Genomic DNA, 23,047 nt, shown 5'->3' with positions numbered 1-23,047 from the left:
TTAATAAACATAAAGTCTACTCTATTTACCTTTTCTTTTAAAAGTTTCCCTTTAAACAAAATTTTTAATTGAATTATTTCATACTACCAGAAAGATGAAATAAGCAACATAAAAAAAAAACCCCACAGCTTGAAAAAGAAATATGGATGGATGACCATGTGATGGACTCCATCACAACTGTTCCTAATCTCTTTATTTTTTGACGATATTGGAAGAAATAAATAAAACTGCATGGCTGTATCCGAAGATTCATACCGTAACCTAATTTTAGCTCACAAAGTATATCCTAATTAATTCATTTATTCATCAAGTACTACTTAGTCATCATTTTGGGTACTGAACATAGAATCGTGAATGTTATATAAAGTGTCTATGTTAAGAATGGAAAATGCTTTAGTGATGGAGACAGTGAACATGTACACAAATAAATATGTAAGTGGTGATAAGTGCTGTTCTGAAAACAAAGCAAAACATTACTAGTAGGAATGGGATATGGTGCAGCTGCTCTGAAAAACAATCTTGCAGCTCCTTAAAAGATTAAGCGGAATTGCCATGTGATCCAATAATTCCACTCTTAGTTATATGCCCAAGAGAAATGAAAACATATGGCTGCTCAAAAACTTGTGCACAAATGTTCATAACATGATTCATAATACCCCAAAAGTGGAAGAAGCACAAATGCCCATTAACTGATAAGTGGATGAATCATGTAGCTCTACACAATGGAATATTTTCAGCAAGAAAAATAAATGACATCCTGATATATGCTATAGCACGGATGAACCTTGAAAACATTATGCCAAATGAAAGAAGCCAGATACAAAAAGCCATATAGTGGATTATTTCATATGAAATATCTAGAATTACGTGATATTTAGAGACAGAAATTAGATTAATGGTCACCTAGGGGTGTAGAATGGAGAAATTGGGAAGCAAGGAGGTAATGGCTAAAGGGTAAGGAGTTTCCTTATAGGATAATGAAAATATTCTAAAACTGGGGCAATGTTTGTACAATTCTGAAGATATATGAGTAGCTACTGAACTACAGAATTGTTTTGAAAAATCAAATTTACTTAAAGTAAAAATTTGTGCTCATCAAGACACGTAGATGAAAATGAAAAAAATAAGCCATAAACCGAGATAAAATAATGTATATGTTTGGCAAAGAATTTATATCCATTAATCGACAAAGAATTTCTGTAATTCAGTAATAAAGAGGCAGAGAATCTTAAAAAAAAAAAAAAACGGTTTACTGAGATAGAGAATGATGAGGAACTGGTGGTGGTTACTTTTTAAATATGGTGCTCCAAGGATCCAAGGAAAGGATATCTGCAAAGGGTCCTAACTAATAGAAGGACACTGCTGTTCCAGTATTTTATAGAAGAGTATTCCCATGACAAGAAGTAGTAAGTTCAAAGTACTAAACCTTTTGTTCAATAATTAGTAGTTTCATTGAAACCAAGGGATTAGTAGGCAGTATCCACAAAGCCAAGTAATTACAAGAAAGATGGAGAGGAAATAAAGGGAAGAGGCAGCAGGAAATGACTTCTGGGCGCCCCTTCCCTTGGCGAAATGGCCCTGCTTCATGATGCTGATGATACAACAAAACATTTCCCAGCTCCTACCTCACATCTGTAACTGCTTTTCTATGGGTCCGCTTAGAAAACATGACCTCAAATACAATCTGTCCAGATTAAATTCATCACTAATGTGCACCCCAATCAATAAAACAGTAACATTAATTTCCCTATTTGTATGGCTAGCACAACAATTCTCTCAGGATATACTTGAATTCTCTGTCCTTCATATCTTGTATTTAATCAATTACTCAATTTTATCAATACTTAATTCAAAAAGTGTCTCAGACCTGCTGTCTCTCTGTAGTTCCACGGATAGTCCCTGTTCATAATTTCAATCTGATCCTCTGCATCATTCGAGCGGTCAATCCCACTTAAATTTTGCCCTCCCAACATCTTTCCATGCATGCTGGATTTTATTGAAGCACAGATCACATCACACTTTCTAACATTTTTCTGGTTCAGAAAAATCTACTGACTTCTCCTTAAATGTCACATTATTTGCCAAGGTATTTTCCAAAAATGTTTTGTGGGCAAATAGCCCTTTGTCATATAAGTTTGGAAATACATTAACTATATTCTCCCATAGAAGATACAGTTGCATGTTACCATAATAAAGATCCTATAAAAGTCCTACAGTTGAGAAACCTATATGTTTTTAAATCAGATATACATATATATTAACGTATCAACACTTTTTTTATAAAGATTTTATTTAGTAATTTATGAGAACACTCTTTTAATGTAACAGCTAATAACATCTTGCTGAACTTGTATTCTGAGAACACATCTTGACCTAAAAGGATAAAACTGACACTGCAGATTAGCATTAAAGTGAATAGAAAATGTAAGTTATACAACAGAATCATAAATTATTCTGTAGAGTGTATAAAATATGTTAATTAAGATGAATAGATTTTTAGAACTGGGATGGAACTTAAGGACAATGTAGCCAAAGTCATGAGTTTTATAAATCAGGTTTAGAAATTTAAATTTATTTCCAAAGATTACTTAACAGGCTGCTGGCAGAGCAGCTAGTTTGTTGCCCCAAAATGTAAATACTATTCTTATTCAAGGTAAATAATTGAACACGTATTTATTGTCCACTACTATGTGCCTGGTGTATACAAAGACATCCTGAGAATTTAGGCATTTAACATTGCATTTTTACTTAACACACTTGGTTACGTGTACTTTCCTAAGGGCCAAGGGTTTCTCTCGATTTTTAAATCTCTCTTAGCGTCTAACGTATTATTATACACAACTAGTCACCAACATAACACATTTTTATAATATTTTCTTGCTTAAAAAACTTCTGATATTGAATTCGAATTTAAAGGGGATTAGCAAGAGGGAGAGTCCTCCTCCTGGCTCGTGTCCTCACATAGTGGAAGGGATGAGGGATCTTTGTGGGGTCTTTTTTATAAGAACAGGAATCTTCCCCCCTAAGACCTAATCATCTCTGAAAGGCCCTACCTCCTAACACCAGCATAGTTGGGAGTTGGGATTCCATATAAGAATTTGGGGAACACAAAATAATTCAGGTGATAGCATAATCCCACCAGCAATGGTGAAGGCTCAAATCATCAACACTTTAGGAGGTCAATTTTTATTAATTTCCGTTGTACTATCTCACAGTAGTGTTAATCTTAGTTTTCATGATGACTGATTATGTTGAGTATCTTTTAATATGCTTATTTGCCATTGGCCTATCATCTGAGAAGTGCCCGGCCAATCTTTACCCCATTTTAATTGGATGTTTATTTGTAATTCCTTGTAGATTTTTTAATGCATAATCTCCAGATACATGATTTCAAACACTTTCTTACAACTTGCCTTTTTGGTGTCTTAGTGGTGCTCATCTTGATGAGCAGAAGTTTTTGATTTTAATGAAATCCAATTAGCGGTATTTTACTTTATAATTGGTGCTGTCTGTATCCTGATTCAGGAATCTTCACCAACCTCATCACGAACATATTCCCCTATGTTTCTTTTATGAGGTTTAATGTTTTATCTTTCCCATTCCGATCTTTGAACTCCTTTGCTTCAGTTTTTCTGTATGATACCAGGTAGGGGAGTAGCTATTTTTAATGGCGCCAGCTATTCGGGAAAGTAGAGGGCAGAAAGGCTCGGTGGTCTGCTGTCTTGTTTGCCACTTTGCAACGTAACTTAGTGATGTACTTGGAAATTTTAGAAAGGAAATTAAATACAACGATCTGTAATGAGGTCGGCTCACTCTAATTGATCTCTACAAATTATAGTTTTATCAGGGTCAGAAGAAGCTGTACTGGTTTTTCCAGTGGTGTGCCCAAGTCAATCTTTTGCCCCGGGAGGCTGAGCTACTCAGTGCTCTTGGTCACTCTTCAGAGGCAACATTGTGGAGAAGAAAGAGCACTGAACTGGCGCTCGGCTAATTGAATTCAACTTCTGGATCAGCCCGGAGTCAGCTCCGGCTTGCTACGGTGCACGCTCTCAGGGTTATCTGTCCGCCTCCCTTCCCTTCTCCTGGAAGCAGCAGTCCACTCCTCCCGGGGCTGCCCTTGTCCGTTCCATCCTCAAACTGCATACTTGGGCTGGGATTTGCAATGTTACCCCATCCTACTCCGCAACCCCAGAGCAAGTCCTTTTCGGCTCCTCCAGATCTATGCTAGTCTCCTGACAGCTTTTCACCTTAGACACACCTGGCCAGAGGTGAGGGGGCACTTCCTCCAAACTGAAACCATCAGTGCTGTACTCAAGCTGTTTGACACACGTCCGTCAAAAGAAGCAGTCACACAGTCACACTCTTTGAATGGAAGACTTTCAAGGTTTAAGACCCTGGAAATATCGGGGCTGTGCACCCCTCTACCTAGGGCACGCTGGGCTATGCTGAACCAGACTAAGGCTCATCTAAGGAATGCAAGTGCTCGGAGAGACTCCTGGAGGCATTCGGCTCCCTGACCCTCGGCTCCAACCCCAAACTTTCCTTTCTACTCCTAGATTGTCCCACCTTCTCTAGAATGAATGAGCTGGTGGCCTTTTGACCCAACCTGTTGGACCTGGCTTCTGATCCTTGCAACCGAGGAAAGTCTAAAATGTCTACAATTAGGCAACGTTCAAGGCTGATAGTTTTAAAGAAAGCCACTTGGGCTTAGAACCCAAATTCTCATCAAGGTCTTCAGGCACGCAACCGTGGCCTGCTCCCCAAGCTAAGGGATAGAAAAACGTGCTATATTTTACACTCAAAATCGAATAGGGTTGTATAGCTCTGGAAATAGAAGAGTCCTTGAAAAAATGCATTTTCAGAAATAAGATAAAAGCTAGAAGTTAAGCTGATAGACTCTCCAAAATTATATATATGTGTGTGTGTGTGTCTATATGCACGCATAGACACATGTATATCTGTGGATTCAAATAGGTTGTGACATGGAAGGTACACAACGTGGCTACTGACTGGAAATCAAATATATGTTAATATGCACAAAGTGGGTGAAAGGATAGGTTGTACATTCACTAGCGATTTTCATGAAGCTTAAACCGAAACGGCATTACCTTATTATTCATTATAAAGCTACAGACACCTTCACGGTGGACACTGCAGCTATTGAAGCGTGAGAGCAGGGTTCTTGTCTCCCGGAGCCGAAGAATGAATCTTGGGGACACAGGACAGTGAGCAAAGGGATGGACGTTGATTGAGGCTCTGGGGGTGAGAGGGCTCCCGACCCGGTGGCCACTGGAGGTTTTACTGGACACTTGACCAGGGAGCCTTGGCCTTGATGTTGCTGTGCCCCTTTCCTTGGAGCAAGGCCTATTGGTAACACCTTCGCGACTGACTTCCTTGCGGCCTGGTCATCTTCTGCGATTGCACCGCAGCCACGAAAGAAAAAGACTCCCGAAGGTCTGGGACCAGGTGGGGTCTGCTCCCTTATCTCTGGTTTCCTTCCATCTCAGCATTTTGGGGACCGCTGTGTGAGGCGGCTCCCGTGGCCCCTGCCCGTGTGTCCCTACCTAAGCCTGCCTGTCCCTTACTCACTGCCATTCGCTCGAAGAGTAAACAGAGACTCCTGAGAGCTTTACTGATAACATTTCTCTTTCCTTCCTGACTCTGATAACATCAGTGGCTGAACCTGTGCATACATCCCTTGGTTTTCGCTTCCTACGCTATATGAGCACATTTCCTTCCACCCCTGAATCCAAAGTAGAAAGAGCCTTAACAAAATTTCACTGTGGTTTTCCATTATTTTTCACCGTGGATCTCTAGATCATTTTGAAGGAGGAAGTCTCACTTTCCTGATGAAATCTGTTTCCCTTAGAGTGCAAATGTGTTGGTTTATCACTTAAAGTCGCTTTTCTGTGAAACTCTTTTGAATCAGTTAACTGCCTAAATCGAGGGTGCAAGACTGGGGTAAAGGACTTGCTAGAATGCTAAACGTTTCTGTTTTCAGCAGCTCTGTCTGCCATCTCATGGAAAATCTGGCTGGGAACTTGGTTGTAAAAGCATACATATATTTCAAAGGGAACAAAGACAAAAATTTGGAAAACGTCTTTTCTTTTTGAAGAGAAAGACTGAAGTCAAGGGAAAGAGAAATCAGGAATTCAAAGTTGTACTAATGAAATAACAGAAAAATGCCAGAAATATTAAAAGATAATTAATTCTGACAGAGAAAGAAGAAGAGCCGTGAGAAAGATATGGCAAATAGAATTGCAAATGGATCTTAGTCCATATTTAGCCACGTTGATCGGTATTAACGGATGTCTCTCAATTATTGCCATTTTAATTTTATTTTCGAGGGTGAAGTAGGAGTTGCATACTTGAAATTAGACATGTTAGACATATGCACTGAACATAGGCATGTCTACAATATTAAATGCTACATATACATGTTTTACTTATGACTCATGGAATTTGTGGACAGAGGTGTATGACAATACGTGTTAAGTATCATAAAAATTCACATCTGGAGGTGTGCATAAGGCTCCTGGTGGTCTACAGATAACTCGACATTAACTCTTCATTAAATATATCTGGGTTCTGTATTTCAGAGATGATTTATACAATGAAGAAAGAACAGATTTTTTGGGTGTCTGCATATCTGCTGCTTAATTGTGCCTCTGCCCCTCTTAATGCCGTCCTTGATGAAAGTGAAGAATACCCCGGCATTACAGGTAAAGCGTTAGAAACATTCATCTTCTTCAGCTATTGAAAGCTCTCAATTTTAATCCAAAAATTTAATATATTTTTCTCCATTGTGTGGAAAAAATAGTCACTTATGGAAGTGACATTTTTCTTGGGAAATGTCTTAGATGCAATTTGTCAAAAAAAAACCCCAACTGGGCAGTCAGGGTGGCTCAGAGGTTTAGCAACGTCTTTGACCCAGGGCATGAGCCTGAGGTCCCAGGATCAAGTCCCCTGTTGGGCTCCCTGCATGGAGCCTGCTTCTCCCTCTGCTTGTGTCTCTGCCTCTCTCTCTGTGCCTCTCATGAAAAAATAAATGAAATCTTTAAAAATAAATAAATAAATAAATAAATAAATAAATAAATAAATAAATAAAGTCGATCGCATTCAAATAAGTTAATTGGCAGAAAATATTAGGTACATCATTTAAAAGAAAAATAACAAAAAATTTATATACGTCAATCAATAGTTATTTACTCATTTTGGTAAACTGTTTACATATGTATTTTAGAGATTGGATTTATGGGTACTATATAGTTGGTGTGAAAATTATTTTTAAAAAATTATATAAACACCCAAATTTTACATTTTCGATTGCACACAACCTCGCAGGAAGCTGAAAACAGTCAAGTGCACAGGTGCATACAACTCAACGTTACTTAAAGATTTGACCAGTATTAACTAGATAACTTGCTAATTAATCAATTCATGAAAATTGTGTTTGGTGCTGAAAATACCCATGTCTTTTGTAGATGAAGGTCTATGTGTCGTAATAAATCTCTGTTTTATGTTGCTCCACCTTATCAGATTTGGGGTCTGAAAATTTACCATTCTATCATTTTTGTCGGTTCTATTATTTCAATCGAAAAAAATATCAATTCAGTTATCAAAGAAATCAAAACTGTGATCTGGTATTTTGTAAACTAAACTTGGATTTTTTTTTTATGTTTAAAAGTTGCATGAGTGATTGAGATAAAACTCACATGTTCATAAATAATTACTGTCAAATGAGTGTGAAACAACTTCATAATAACTTGTGTGTAGAAGGATATGTTTTTAATCCTTCTAAGATTTCAGGGCTTACTTATTGTTTTATGACCTATATAGAAAATATAAAATAACATTCCAATTATTTTATCATAAAGTTTTAACATTACTGAAATGTGGCTAATACGGGACATTAATTTGATATGGATCATTAAGATAACAATAGCTGGAGGGTAGGAAAGATTTGATAAAATGATCTAATCCACCTTTTATGATGGGTGTATCTTCTCTTTCAAAATATTCAGAAAAGTTTTGAAACTATAGGACAATCAAAAATGATCCTTCTAGATGATTATATATTCACAAACTTGTTCTTTTATTTAATGGTTTTAAAAATTTTTATGTAATTTTAAATGATGACATCCATTCATATTTTTCAAAGTATATTATTTTATAGTGCATTAAATAAAACCCTCTTTGGGAAGATAACCTAGATTTAACTCCGTTTTAATTGGTAGAATACTGCTGCCCTCTAAAGGGCAAACTGGCTTAGGTCATTTTAAGGTTTCAAAGTCTCTCGGAAGTGATCATAGTAAATACTGAAAGTCTTAGAAAATATATCATAGACAATAATCAAGGAGTATTAATGGCATTATTGGTCTTATTATTTTGGTAGTAGCAACTACAATTTTCAGGGTCTGTCTTACTGATAGATTCTATAAGCAAATGCAACTTATTTAAAATTAGGCCTCTCAATATTATTAGACTCTATAAAATTTTAAAAATTTAGTTTTCTCAAGTGTCTTCCCAAGATATGAAATTCCTCTGTGACTAAAATAAGTGACTGGATACCGAGGGAAAAAAAAAATCTAACTCAAGATCAAAAGAATTGCCTCATTCTATTTTAAAATGTGGACAGCACTGTTTTTGTTTTAAAGATTTTATTTATTTATTCATGAGAGAGAGGGGCAAAGACACAGGCAGAGGGAGAAGCAGGCTCCCTGCGGGGGCCCCGATGTGGGACTCGATCCCAGGACCCCAGGGTCACGCCCTGGGCCGAAGGCAGACGGTCAACCACTGAGGCCCGCAGGCGTCCCGTGGACAGCATTAAGTTTTCCCACTATTGTTAAAAAAACCAACCCTGGTAAGTAGAAGAATGGACCATGATGTGTATGTATTTGTAATACCAAACACTAACATTTTCATGATTAGGGAATGGATTAATATAGTGTGATATGTGCATATATATATATGATTATGGATATACTGTTGCTTTTAAAAAGTTGTTTATGTGTAACAACATGACACAACCACGGATTAGGGAGAGCAAGTCAAAGAGCTGTCCCTTAACGTCTGTCCTTAGAAACTGCTGAGTTTGAAACGATGTGTCTACATACTTGCAGTGGCAACACACTGGTTACTTCACAACGACTATTCAGTTCCATGTTGGTCAATTAGTGTATGTTTAAGCCAAATCCCTAACAAGAGTCTAGAAAAAATTATTTGACATCTTCTTTTAAGAGTTGATACTATCACTGTTGATAAAACCTGTTTTTCTCTACGTTTATCAATAAAGTTTATAAACTTTACTTACCTTCTTGAAAATTTCGGATAATTTGTCCTGGTGTCTTCGGCCTATCTTATTTCGCTTGTACTTTATAAGACAAAAAGAGTACTGATGAGGAAACGAAGAGGAAATACAGAACAGTATCACCGTGTTGGTGAGTGCTATCTACCTCCTATTTTTGCCTTGTAGATGAGTTGCCACCACTGAGACTTTTACATTCGTTTTGTGCTTTGAAAGCGGATAATGGCCCATGCAGAGCAATGATTAGGAATTATTTTTTCAACATTCACACTCAACAGTGCGAAGAATTTATATATGGGGGATGTGAAGGAAATCAAAATCGATTTGAAAGTCTGAAAGAGTGCGAAGAAAAATGTGTAAGAGGTAGGTTTCTGGGGACGCTTATCACCCACGAGCCTTTAGGCTCCTTTAACTTTAAAAAAGAAATGTAGGGTTATTAGATCTAAGTATAGATTTGATAATTTCAATGTTAATATGTTTCTTTGACCTTGAGCACCTATTTCCTCTTCTTTCTTCTCTTTGGAAGTGCTGGACATATTGTGAACACAGAGGAAGCAGTTCAGGGGCCTCTGCGGGGCCTCGGTTTGGGTGATTGCCCGGTCATTTTCCACTCATTGTATCTCGTTCTCGTCCCTACTGGGCCAAGTACCCTTTTGTGTTGGGTTGGATAGCACTGAGGTTCAGCACCTTGGCTAGAGGCCTGGCTGCCTCGCTCTCTGTAATTCTCACGTTTTCGGTTAGCAGCCTACACATTTTCATCAACTGGCCTCTGTCCTCAAATACATGCTTGTTTCTTTTGTACAAATCACAAATCTTTCATTTCACCATCGTTCAAAAGTTACCCTTTACTTTAGAAATCAATCGAATATAATTATTCGGTTCTTCAGTGACCCCTTTGCTTACAGTATCTCCTAACACATAGTTACCACGTAGCATATAAATGGGAGTCTCTTGCTTCCACCTCCTTATCACATTTTCAACAGCCGCTTATTGTTTGAGTATCTGGGTGTTTGTGTAGTGAGCTGCTGCTCAGTATAATTGGCATATAGGAAAGGTATTGCTAGGCTTTCAAAAAATCACCTAAGGAGGAAATGTCATCTTCAGCTAATAGAGTAGCTGGAACTGAACTTCCTCACATAATATAAACGACTGGAAAATTGGACAAAATATATATGAGGCAACTGTTTGCAGACATTAGTCAAGAGGTGGCGCAGGACCGAGGCCTTGGAGGGAAAGGAGACCTATTAGGTGAGCCCAGCAATCTCAACAGCTCTCTGCATGGAGGCAGAGAACCACAGCCAGAGGAGAGGAGCCCAAGCATGGGGTCGTGGGTCTCCCCGGTAGAGAATATGGAGATTGGACATTAGGATACTGAGGTCACTGGGTTTGGAGGCATAATTTGCAAGAGAAAGTGGACATATGTAGAGAAAAAGTGAAGAAGTCTGCAAAAGAGTCCCTTTGAGTTTGTCCCAGAATAGCAAAACTGCATGCAAATAAAATATTTGTCTCTACCTGCTAAATTATATATTTTATCATTATGTTCATTGTAGTTCACGTCTTTATGCATGGGTAAAATGCTGCTTAGTTGCCATGACAAGGTAGGAATATTATTACAGGAGCAGCCAGTGAAATCTCTCAAAAGTGGTCCTCTTTATGCCGAAAACCTAATTATTTTAGAGTTAACCAAAAGATCAAGGTGATTATTTAGAGAGATTTTTGGTTGCTTTAATGTGTGTTGATTACTTCAGTGTAAATTGTGAACAGAATGTTATGAAAGCTTCATTATTGCAATTCATATCACTTGTTAAGTGCTTTTCCCAGTAAAGGGAAGATAGTATAAATATAGGAGACAGAAAATCAAAATGTGATTTACATTTTATATATTAAGGCTTGAAAGCTGAAGTTTTGTATGATTGGGGGAAACCAGTGAGAATTCTCTCTTGTAAACTACCACGCTTGAGATAAAAGCAAGCCAAATAGTTCAGGGAAGAGGAACTATGACTGAGTTTAGTTTGCTATGTATGCACAGCTCTCCTTTTGCATGTAAAGTTGTTTGATTCATTTTTTCCAATGTATAATTTTGTTTGGTGTATTTACCTATATAATAATAGAGACATGGAAGCAAAGCTAATAAATTTTTTTTAAAAAAAATAACAATTAAGTTTATAAAATAGCTTCACATACGTGGCTTTCAAAATGTTTGCCTTTTGGGTTATTTGCTTTTTTCCCTGTAGCCTAAATGACGTTATCTTAGGTTGTTATCACTTTGAAAAATAGGTGTAATATAAGTGGGACATGAAAGAATTAGATGAAAGAGATCTACATGGTTAAAAGTGATCTACATTCAATTTCATAGAATTGCATCAATTCCTGAAACAGGTTTAAAGGTTCTAGAATATGCTGTTTATATTCATTACTATTTTACTGGTTCAGCTAGTTGTGATGTGCGGCTTTTCATGGAGATTCAGATGAGAATTTTCTCCATAGGGAATTAAAGAGAATGTAAATACTTTTTCCATTCTCTTTATTTTTAACTTTGTCATTTCATGTTTTGTTTGGAAACATGAAGACCTATTTAGTTCTGAGAATCTTCTGCCCCTACAATCATTCTCCCTCCTGGTTAGAATATTTTTGAGGCTGATTTCAACAAATGAGAATCATTAAAAGTTCGTCTTAGGGTCCCACCCTCTACGCCCCCACACAAGAGAAAAAGATGAAGGATGGGGGTGAAATTACAATGACTAAGATGTGTCATGTAATTATGAACTCATTTGTTGGATGTTAATTATATTATGATATTCATAATAAAATATTTAATGTATGAATTCACATATGTTGGGGTTCAAGGAACCACTAAAATGAGAATTAGTAAAACATACTCTCATTACTCCTGAAGACATTAATAAATGTTATGTTCTAAATAAATCTAGGAAAAGATGATAATTTGCTGTAAAACTTAACTGTTTCTTCAGATTGTAACTGGCATAAACATCAGCTAAATAGGGTGTCCACGTTATTTTCAGAATCCTCAAAGATAATCAGTGGTATTACAAATACATGTGAATTGTAGTGTGTGCCAAAACATACATTTAAGTTAGTTCACATGTATGCCAGCTAAATTAATCAACTTGGAATGGAATCAGAAAACAAACAAGTTATCTCTTTTAATATTGCATGAACACTGAAATCAAGCATTTCTATGTTCCCATCCAATGGCTATTGTCAGCAGGCAAAACATGAAAACGATTAATTAGCAATCTAGTCTGACGTAATATTTATCTGTATGTATTCTTTCCTTGTTCTCATGAATTAAAACTGTAACAAGTTAATTGTACATTAAAATATTTCAGTATAAGCTTATTACGACAATCCACTATCTAATTGAAACACATTGACAGTTGGTTATTTACAATAAGAAAGACTCCTGAGGTTTCCTTAATATTTAAAATACAATTAGGAAAAAAATATATATTAAAATATGTAAATATATATTTTACTATATATATATTAATGACTATTAAATAAAACATAGGAAAATTTAAAAAGAGGCCTCATTAACTTCTCTTTCAAATATGTTTTATTCTCTAAAGAATAACCTAACTGCTGATTTTTGGCTGAAAAGGGCATATAAGCCAACTCATTCCCCCACACCCCCTCTGTTTCTCTGGCCATATAACTAATTATAAACTGCCTTGATCAAAGCTTTTCTCTGTAAAACAAGTGATCATACAACAAACACCATTCAGCCTTCCTGATGTTTACATGGGCAAATTAAAACTTCACATAGTATATCAATTTGAATTTCATAATTTATCACTTAAATTAAAACTTAGAATCCATACTTGAATATAGTGGATCAAAGGCAAGTAGGATTCTAGTTTTTAAGAGGACTGATTCCATTAATTCTTTGAGGATAAACCAAAAAAAAAAAAAAGTCACAGATACGTTTTGCTCTATTTCTCTTCTGTACTTGGAAATGATAATAAAACTTATAATTGGGTTGAAACAATGCAGTAGGGGAGGGAATCAGGAAAGGAGATAATTCTGGTTTCTCCTACCTCTACTGTCAACTTTCTATAGAAATTATGTTTTCACATGCAAAGTGTGCTGCTTGAATTACTTTCATATTTCACATTATCTTAATGATTTTTAATCAGAGGTGTTTCAAATAGCAAATGTAGTTCACCATGAATTCTTATTTTTGCTGATGTGTTAGAAACTTTCAACACCGGTTTTCAGACAGTATATTAAAATGTAGATGGCTTCATATTTATAAAAATTAAAATTATTTCATTTTTAGAGAAAATAAGAAATTTAAGGTATTTATTGACATTATGTTTAAGAATAATTTTAATGGTAATAAATACATCATCCTAGTTTGTTAAGTTGAAATTTATATATAATTTACCCATATAAATTGTGATGATTGATGCACATATTATTTTTCTTGCAGTTTTTCCAAAGACTAAGACGGAGACATTAGAAAAAGGTAAATATTCACTTATATGCTAATTAGAATTTAGGTAAGACACTAAGAAATTGAGTTCTTAGTTCTCTTTGATGCGGAGTTCATCTTAAATCCATATGATCTTTGAAATGGTGTTTTATTTCAGTGGATATAGTGAAAAATTAAAAATGACATATATGATATTTGGTAGGGAAGTCTTCAAACACTATTTTTACTCTCATTCTAATGTTATATGATATTTAATAATAAAGCAGTTGAATTCCGTAGCCACGCATATGCTACTTTAACATCTCCGGAACAGTAATTCAGAATGCTGCTAACATGACTGCAGTTCTCAGATCTCTAATTCCTCGATAATCTCAGCACTGTGTATCTTTAGTAAGTTTTATCCAGTATTTTGCTGAATTCGTATGTGTCTTTGAGTTGTCAACAGTCTATATGCAGAAGTAAATGGAGATATTTAACAATATGTGATTGCTTTTGTCAATATTATTTACCGTGTGTACATACTTTTTATTTTATGATTCAAATTATTTATTGGTTTTAACTAAAAATAATCTTCTGATGAATATATTATATATATATTACTTATATATATAATATATTATATGTGCCCCATGTTTATATATTAGCACATGAAAAAATATATCAATAGATCAGGGAAGACACTCCTTTCAGTAAAGATCTAGAAACTGACTTGGTCCAATTACCTTGTATGTCATTTAAATTTGAATGAGGAAAATATTGAACAAAGAAATCAATTTAACTCAGGACATGAAAGAGTTACAAAATTCAAAGTGTATTTTAATTTATCTGATTTTGATTTAATTGTGTGAGAAAGAACTGAAAACTTTTGTGACTGATAAACTTAAGACTTATTAGACTTTGAATCAAAATTTATAAAATAAATTCAGTGGCAAAATTTATACAAACACCATCATGGATGTACTTATTTACAAATTTTGAAATAGCTTTCTATAAATACTGAACTTACAGAAATGTTCAGTGTTTCAATTAAATGAGACTCATTATCTGTAGTATCAAAGAATACAGGATATATACAAATAGAGGGTTTTGTCCGCCAAGCAAAAGATGATATCTTCGTGAAAGGAAATACCAACACACCAGGGTATTTTTTTTCAAAAATGTGAAATTAGGAAAAAGTGATACGCAGATAAAATATACTTTTATAAAATTATGTTATTTCACATATACTTAATGATTTAGAATTCATTCTTTTTTTTTACTGATTCATATTTAATGACATTTTCCCCAAAATGTAGTATTATATTTTTACCAAAGTCAGTTGGTCCCAAACAGTCAAAAATTGTGTGATTTGAAAATCACAGTGTCTGAAACCACTATATGAAAAGTGTTTGAAAGTGGATGAAAAACAACCTCGTAAATCACAAAGCACAGTATAAATTATTAGGAGCAAGGAAAAAGAATCTGATATGCAAAGAAGCATGCCTCTGCTATGAACTGAAGGAATCACCTCTGCAGTTTGAACCCCTATTTCCTTGACTATAAAATGAGCACGTTAAGGGAAAAATAAAGCTCTTTTACCTTTAGCAAGTCTGAATCTACATTTTTTTTGTGAGTTTTGTCAGATTGGCATTAACTTGATGAAGAAAAAAATGTAACATTTCCTTAGATACAAGGTAAAAGCGTCCCCCTTTCTGTGTAGGTTTATGGATTTCTTGATCATCCTAGAAGGGTGGTAGTAAAAGAGCAAAATAAGGCCTCCTCGATTTTGAGTATAATCCCACTCAGTTCACTACACTGCTTTGCTCAGTGAGATCACCAAGCCCCCAGATCCCCAGCCTGTAGAGTTCGACTTCAGCATTTACAGGAAATACGACAGTAAGTAGGAGACCCAAGGATGAGAGACTTGCTGTGTCAAAGGAGGAGCAAAGATGAAGAAGCAACTTGAATGAATACGTTCGTCCAGAGTCAGGGAGGTAGGTTGGAGAGCTGCTTGGCTTAGCAGGCGGTCAGAGGGCAGTGAGGTAGATATGTGCTTAGGTTCCTAGTTAGGAGTTCCTCTTCCCTTAATTCTTAATTGATATTATACGTGGAAACCAGAGAATAAAGCCCAGCTATCAACACCATTCACATGTGTTAAAAAGGGTGCAGATGCCAAAACCAATCCATAATAAAGACCTCTGTGCATTTGGACTTCTAACTTTGTGACATGCTTCCTGGCATCAACACTGGGACAGGTATGAAGACGACCTCTTTTTTTTAAATAATTTGGCTTAAGACAATTGTCCAGTAGGCAGCCTCAGACAAAAGTTAGTAGTGAAAACAAGGTGGTGGGCGGAAGCTCGTCTGTAGCTAGTCTGTACTCTGTGTTTTAACTGAGCGTTAGGTCTAGAGCAAGGATTGTATTTGCAGGTTTGTAAGAATGTTTCTTTATCTGAGGAATATGGGGCATGGATTTCTTGATTTGTAACCTTAAACTGTAGGCCCAAGAGAATCATTTCACAGGTGTGCAATTTCAACTCTGTCTTAAAATAAATTTATATCCTAGAACGGGGGCTCATAAATAGCAACTTCTAGTAGTGTAATTTCTTAGCTATACTTCTCAGCCTAATTTCTTATTGTTTTCTATTCTTTAGATGCAATATATTTTACCCACTCCGTTTCCTTAAACATAGAATTCTTATATTCTCTGTTAAGATGATTTAAAATTTCCTAAGAGGCAACTGGCTCACTCAGCAGTTGAGCGTCTGCCTTCAGTCAGGCCATGACCCCAGGTCCTGGGATCGAGTCCCACATTGGGCTCCCCGCAGGGAGCCTGCTTCTCCCTCTGCCTGTGTCTCTGCCTCTCTCTCTGTGACTCTCATGAAAAAAATAAATAAAATCTTTAAAAATAAAATAAGTGAAATTTCATAAGAAGTACATACTAAGGCCAAAGCCAATCAAAATGATAACAATTGAATATATTTTTCCTCATTCTCTTATAAAAAAAGTATTATAAAAATCTAAAGAATTGTTTTTCCCTTGTCCCATAAATTACACTTAACCTCAAAAATTCATACTATAGGGATAACAGTAACATTCACCTTGAGAAACAAGAGGCAATAAACAACAAACAAAATAACTTTCAAATTGGTATACCTTGAGAAGTTCCAGAAGACAGAGAGTTTACATTACATGACAATAGGATGTTTTACTTAATAAAGCAACGCCCTCCTAGAAGATCAGTGTTTCAGAGATTTGCAATTGTTGCAGAAATCGTTAACAGGATTACATATATGCTCTTTTTACAGTAAAACACTCCTGAGTTCTTGCTTCCTTCCTTGAGATAGAAGAACCAGTTGCTTTAAAATGTGAAAGAATACCATAGTTCATCGTTGTCACGCTGTGATGATTTAGTCACAGGGGGAAAAATGGGGAAATTGGAGCTTTACTGTAAAAAAGTTCAAGCCCCATATTTCTTGCGACCATGATTTTGAGAAGTTAATCCTCTTCTTTGTGGAGGATTATGTAGAAGGCCTGTAACGTGGATCACGGGGACGCACCTGTCATGACAGCCATGTCCAGTCTGGTTTGGAGCACTGTCAAAGAAGGGGCATTAGGTTTTTTCAAAAGCCTCTCTAATCCCTGCACATGTATTTCCTTTCTGCCTTTGCACTGTTGGAGTCACTCCAATGCTGGGAAGAAGAAAAATAAGAGACACAGTGGTGGAGGATGTCATGCCTAACCTGGTACAGGTTCCGGTGTAAGAATTCAGGAAACTCCAGGAATAGCCGTGAAAGCTTCCATCTGCCTAAGGCTTCTACTCCAATATTTTTTAAAAAATTGAAACCATTGTAGTGAAGCAATACGTTACACTCCCTTTCCTAACGAGAGCCTACCCCTGAAAAAATAGGAAATATTCCTGTATCTTTCCTAAATGCCAATGCATGAAGCCTAGTAAGAATAAGTGAACCGAAAAAAAAAGAATAACTGAACTGAAATTTTACCATCATATTTTATAATATTATGAATTTTTGAATATGTCTTCCAAACCAAGGGTAAAATAACAATCTCTCTTACTCTTTCGATTCATGAAATAGTGGATAGCTGTTGCCCTATTAATTTACTATGAGGAATTTAGAACTTGAAATTCCAGCGGCAACAACGTGTGACGACAGATAACGTCTTCCTTATTCTAAATGTCATCGTAGACCTAGTGGACAATTGCAATATTGTGCGGTTGGGGATAAAGTTCCATTTCTACCTTGTAACTTGAACGTTTCATGTATACTCCTTAAATAACTTCATTTTAGTTATTTTAGACACTTAGCATGATGAAGTCATTCACAAAAAGGAATATTGCTTTCTGACGTTCTTATCAGTTCCAGAAAAGCCAGATTACTGCCATATGAACGAAGACAGCGGACTCTGTCGAGGTTTTGTCACTAGGTATTATTATAACAACGTGTCAAGTAAATGCGAAGGCTTCAAGTACGGTGGGTGCCTTGGCAATCTAAACAACTTTGAAACGCTGGAACAATGCAAGGACACCTGCGAGGGCAGTAAGTTTATCTCCCATCTCATTTTACTTCATTTAGAGGCATTCTCTCAAAAATAAGGCATCTTAAAGGATGCTCACATTTACCCAGATTTCGTTTCAGCCATACGGATAAAGATATATTAGCACCCACTAAATCTGATATAAATTAGTCACTATGTTAACTTAAAAAAAAAAAAGGAACAGAAAATTAAGAAATGTCTAAGGGAATTTATTTCCATAGATTTTTTTTAGGTTACATTATTTAATTTTCTTTCCTGAGAATATTTTGGTGTAACATAAGCATAAGAAGAGGGCTGCTGAAATCCCTTAGGTTTATAATGATTTGACGGCAAATCGTTCTTGGGAACCTATCATCTCAAATCAGCTTTACCTGACCATAACGTTTATTAAAGGATTGCCTTAAACTTTGTTACCTTTTTTTTGACCAAGAACTACAGTTACCCAAGAAATATGATCTTACAAATATAGTAGTTCTTGGTCAAAAAAAAAGGTAACAAAGTTTAAGGAATCCTTTAATATATAAAAATTCACTGTTCCTGAATTTAACGTACATGCGAATAAAAGTTCTAGAAGTCTAGTCTTTCAGATTTATTCAAGGTAGACCACATGTGTGCCCACGTTAGCTGGGGGGCGGGGGGGACTCCCCGTTGAGCACAGAGCCCAGGGCGCTCGACCTCATGACCCATGACATCTGACCTCAGGGAAAGGGAGAGTCAGCCGCTCCACCGACTGGGCCACCCACATGGCCCTGGATGTCTACTCTTCTTGACACAACTGCTGTGCTCTGCTTTATGCGTATAACTGTGAACTGAAGGCAAGTTGTATTTTGATTGGCTGTTTTTTTTTTTTTTTCTCAGGCAGTGATTTGCAGATGGATGAAACAGTGAATAATACAGGATTGCTTGGGTCTATGAATAATACATCCCTGTTTAATTCTGGGGATAGCCTATTACCACCTGATTCTGAGGATAGCCTATTACCACCTGATTCTGGGGATAGCATGCCACCTGATTCTGAGACTGGTGGATCACAACATGATTCTGAGAGTGGTGGATCACAACACGATTCTGAGAGTGGTGGATCACAACACGATTCTGAGAGTGGTGGATCACAACACGATTCTGAGAGTGGTGGATCACAACACGATTCTGAGAGTGGTGGATTACATCACGATTCTGAGAGTGGTGGATTACATCACAATTCTGAGAGTAGTGGATTACAACACGATTCTGGGGATAATACATCACCTCTTGTTTCTGTGAATAATGACTCTTTCACTCCCCGGCCTCCCACGGTTTCCAGCTTTTTAGGTAAGAGTCTCTCTTTTTTTTAAATTCCTCCCAGAAAAATATTATGGTAACAATAGAAGTGGAGTGTAGATTAGAATTTAGCTTTTAAAAAAAATAGGTCTTGTTATCTAATAATAGGTGTGTTGAAACACCGAGATTCAAAATGTTTGTTTTTCAATCCCATAGGGGTGATAATTCTCCTCTATTTTAGGGTATGCTTTGAAGGAAGCTTTTGATTACATATCATATGAACATTTTCCTACAATATTTAATTCTATGCCAAAGTGATCTTATAAACTAATGCTGGAATTATCAGCATCAACGTCTGATGGTAAATTATCCTCATGGCAATAGAGTTCTCTTTGAGCATGGCACTACTGTCAAGGCCTCAGGTGTTCAGTCACAGGACAGATTAGGAAATTGTTGAATAACCATCACCAAAAGGTTACGCCACTCCACGGGGAATTATCTTTTGGATTTCCGCAAAATTCTTTTCTGGGCTATACCCTCTCAACATATTTATCAAATGTAAACAAACATACAGGAAATATGCTCACAGAAAATTCAGAGCTGGGCAATAGTAAAAAATATGCAAAAACGTAGCCAGAAACCACAAATACCGGGGCAGTGAAAAACAACAGAGAGAGCTGAAAGTTAACACGATGAACACAAGGTCCTCCTAAACTTCAAAAACCACGTGTGCTCAATTCATGAATCAGAGATTTCCCTTAGAAGCAGACCGTGTGAACATTTCAAATGTGAGGTTGACAAGAGTTGACCAAGTTCTGTAGCTGTTAGAATCGCAGCCCTAGGGTAAAAAAGAGAAAGCGTCCGGAGCGGAGCGGGCCTTCTCCATCCCAGCCCTGTATCCGAATCCGATGGGAATCAGCACTGGGAAGTGTTTGAGGAACTGTCTTCACAACCAACACACCAGCAAGCAAGCCAACGGCAAACAGAACGTGTGCCCAGGTGCACGCGCGCTGCTGGTGTTGGCCATTCCCTGCCTAGCTGAGGGATCAAGTATCCAGGCCATGGCCCCCCTGCCTCCATCACGGCTGTGGGGTTGGCGCCAGGCCTGAAATGCCAGATCTTAGGAGCCACCAGGAGGACGGAAACGTGGCTACAGGAAAGCTGGGAGGTGTAAGGAGATGGGGGATCTAAGGAGGGAACGCTATATATCTGTGCCCTCAGGACTTGCAGCACCATCCTATGGAAGGCAACCCCACATGCCTCCCCCAGGCCTCTCCCCACATCCCCATCCTTCCTCATTTCCCTCAACCCAGCCTAAGAACCAGGATTCATTCATGAAATCTAAAGTATAAGTCTCTTTCTGTAAAGTGTTTACTTTTTAAGGTGAAGTCTTAAAAAATAAGTGGGCGCCAAATGAATTAAATTCCCCAAGTTGTAGGCCCTCAAGCCGCGTGCGTTCCAATAGCCCTGGAGAGGTCACAAAAGGCATGTAAAATTTCAGAGAGAGCTTGAAGACAGTATATGCAAATGCCTTTAGGTCCTTAGATTAGATTCTTTCATTAGAGCAGTGAAGTCAACGCTGGGTGAATGGGAGTCTAATTTTTAAGCGCTACTTAGTTTGTGTATAATGATAACGGTACATATCTTTGTAGTTTCTGATGTGTTATCTGTAAAATTAAGTAATTTCATTGCATTGTTTTTTTGTGTCCTTCCAGCCCTGTGTCTTTCAATGACATTTTGTTTTATCCAGTTCAGTATCACATGTTGAAAAGCGCGCAAAATCTCACTGTGTGAAATATGTGCAAGTTTAGAATAACGGACGTAATGGGCTTAAAGAGACGTGCGATGCAGTATATCTACTAATAAAATAAATGCATGAAATCAGTTTTCAGTATGTTTCGGTATTTTTTGCTTGGATTGCTTCACTATTTCAAGTAGAGATCTTCATTCGTTTATCATTATAATGAACGGAGTAAGTTAGGGGATGATGGTTTTGCCTTAACGTTTCGTGAAGTATAGAAATTGTGATTTTGGGCAAGCACACTGCCAGAAGAGAAAGGAGGAGACAAAATAAGGGTGAGAAAGAAAATGAACTTGCAACACTGTCTGATAAATGTCCCAGGTTTTTATGTAGCTGTACAAGAAGAAGTATAAAAATCAAATTAATGGTTATAACAGTAGATTATCAACTAAGGAAACGGTAAAAATTCACAATATGAATTTAAATGAAAACAATATTAATAGCATTAATAATATTATGAGGATTTTTATTTAAAATGATAGACATTTATGGGGCCCCTGGGTGGCTCAGTCAGTTAAGTGTCACATTCAGCTCAGGTCATGATCCCAGGGTCCTGGGTTCGAGCCCCGCATTGGGCTCCCTGCTCAGTGGGGACTCTGCTTCTCTCTCTGTTTCATTCTCTTACTCTTGTCTCACAAGGAAATAAAATCTTTTAAAAAAATTAAACTATAGACATTTAATTCTTCATACTAATTGCATTTAAAATTAGGGAAAATCTTCCTCCTTTCTTTGTCTAGAGAATTATCTTATTGTTTTATTGTATATATTTGCCTCAAAACCTAAATTCCTCTAGCCAGTTGACTCCTTTTCTTCTTTTTCTAGGAGTATTTATTTCCCATTCTTTTGTTTATATTTGTATTTCTGCTTTCGAGATTTCTTTAATATTTATACTGTATGTGTGATGCCATTGATAGCATACCATTAATAAAGTTTTAATATTTCTGTGCACATAGTTAATAGAGTCCTCTCAATAGAGCTCATTGGTAAATGCTTATAAAAGAAAAATTAATGTTCTCAAGTGTTCATACCAATTCTGGGCTTTTTTTAAAAGGAATTATTTATTTTATTCTAAGATTTTTTTTTAGAATTTTGATTTAAATTCAATTTAGTTAACATATACTGTATTATTAATTTCAGGGGTTAATTTTGTGATTCATCAGTTGCATATGATTCTGGACTTTTTGAGTGGAACTTGACCCATTGATTAAAAAAGTGATTTGGGGCACCTGGGTGGCCCAGTCGGTTAAGTATCCAACTCCTGATTTCTGCTCAGGTCACGATCTCAGGGTCGTGAGATTGAGCCCCACATGAGGCTCAGTGAGGACGCTGCTTGAGATTCTCTCCCACACCCCCTGCCGCCGCCCCTGCTCTCACTCTCTTATGCTGTCTCTTTAAAATAAATGAATCTTTAAAAAAAAAAAAGTGATTTATTTTCATGGTTCTCATAGCCCTTTACTTCTGTATATCAAGTCTTAATAGCTGCCTTGGGACTGCATCAGCTCTATGGTATTTTGGAAAAATCTTCTGATCGACCTTAAAAGCCTGCTGTCAACTCAGCCTCACACTTGGTATTTGACTTAGTCCTTACTGCTTCATGGCAGCCTCTAGGTCAAGGGAAAATGATTATCATTCTGCAAACCATTTGGGTACCTCAGGCTCTCTCTCTCTGTCTCCCCTGATGGTATTC

At 36.8% G+C, this 23,047-nt stretch overlaps 1 protein-coding gene across 2 annotated transcripts in view; it reads left to right on the top strand.

Moving 5' to 3' along the window:
• TFPI (tissue factor pathway inhibitor) overlaps window positions 1-23,047 on the top strand; it is a 53,767-nt gene that overhangs the window by 17,631 nt on the left and 13,089 nt on the right. Inside the window, exons 2-7 of one of the 2 annotated variants that reach the window (XM_026013578.2) lie at window positions 6,600-6,722; window positions 9,476-9,670; window positions 13,761-13,796; window positions 18,122-18,301; window positions 19,158-19,610; window positions 21,275-21,443. In XM_026013578.2, the coding sequence (XP_025869363.1) occupies window positions 6,602-6,722; window positions 9,476-9,670; window positions 13,761-13,796; window positions 18,122-18,301; window positions 19,158-19,610; window positions 21,275-21,327 (1,038 nt within the window). In that variant the 5' untranslated portion in view covers window positions 6,600-6,601 and the 3' untranslated portion in view covers window positions 21,328-21,443. Of the gene's footprint in view, window positions 1-6,599; window positions 6,723-9,475; window positions 9,671-13,760; window positions 13,797-18,121; window positions 18,302-19,157; window positions 19,611-21,274; window positions 21,444-23,047 lie in introns of those variants that run through there. The other variant, XM_072752128.1, reaches the window with a different exon arrangement.

The sequence above is a fragment of the Vulpes vulpes genome, chromosome 3 (assembly GCF_048418805.1).
Source record: "Vulpes vulpes isolate BD-2025 chromosome 3, VulVul3, whole genome shotgun sequence".
In the NCBI taxonomy this organism is placed as follows: Eukaryota; Metazoa; Chordata; class Mammalia; order Carnivora; family Canidae; genus Vulpes; species Vulpes vulpes.
Note: the sequence above shows the minus strand (reverse complement) of the source record. Positions and strands in the feature narration are given on the sequence as shown.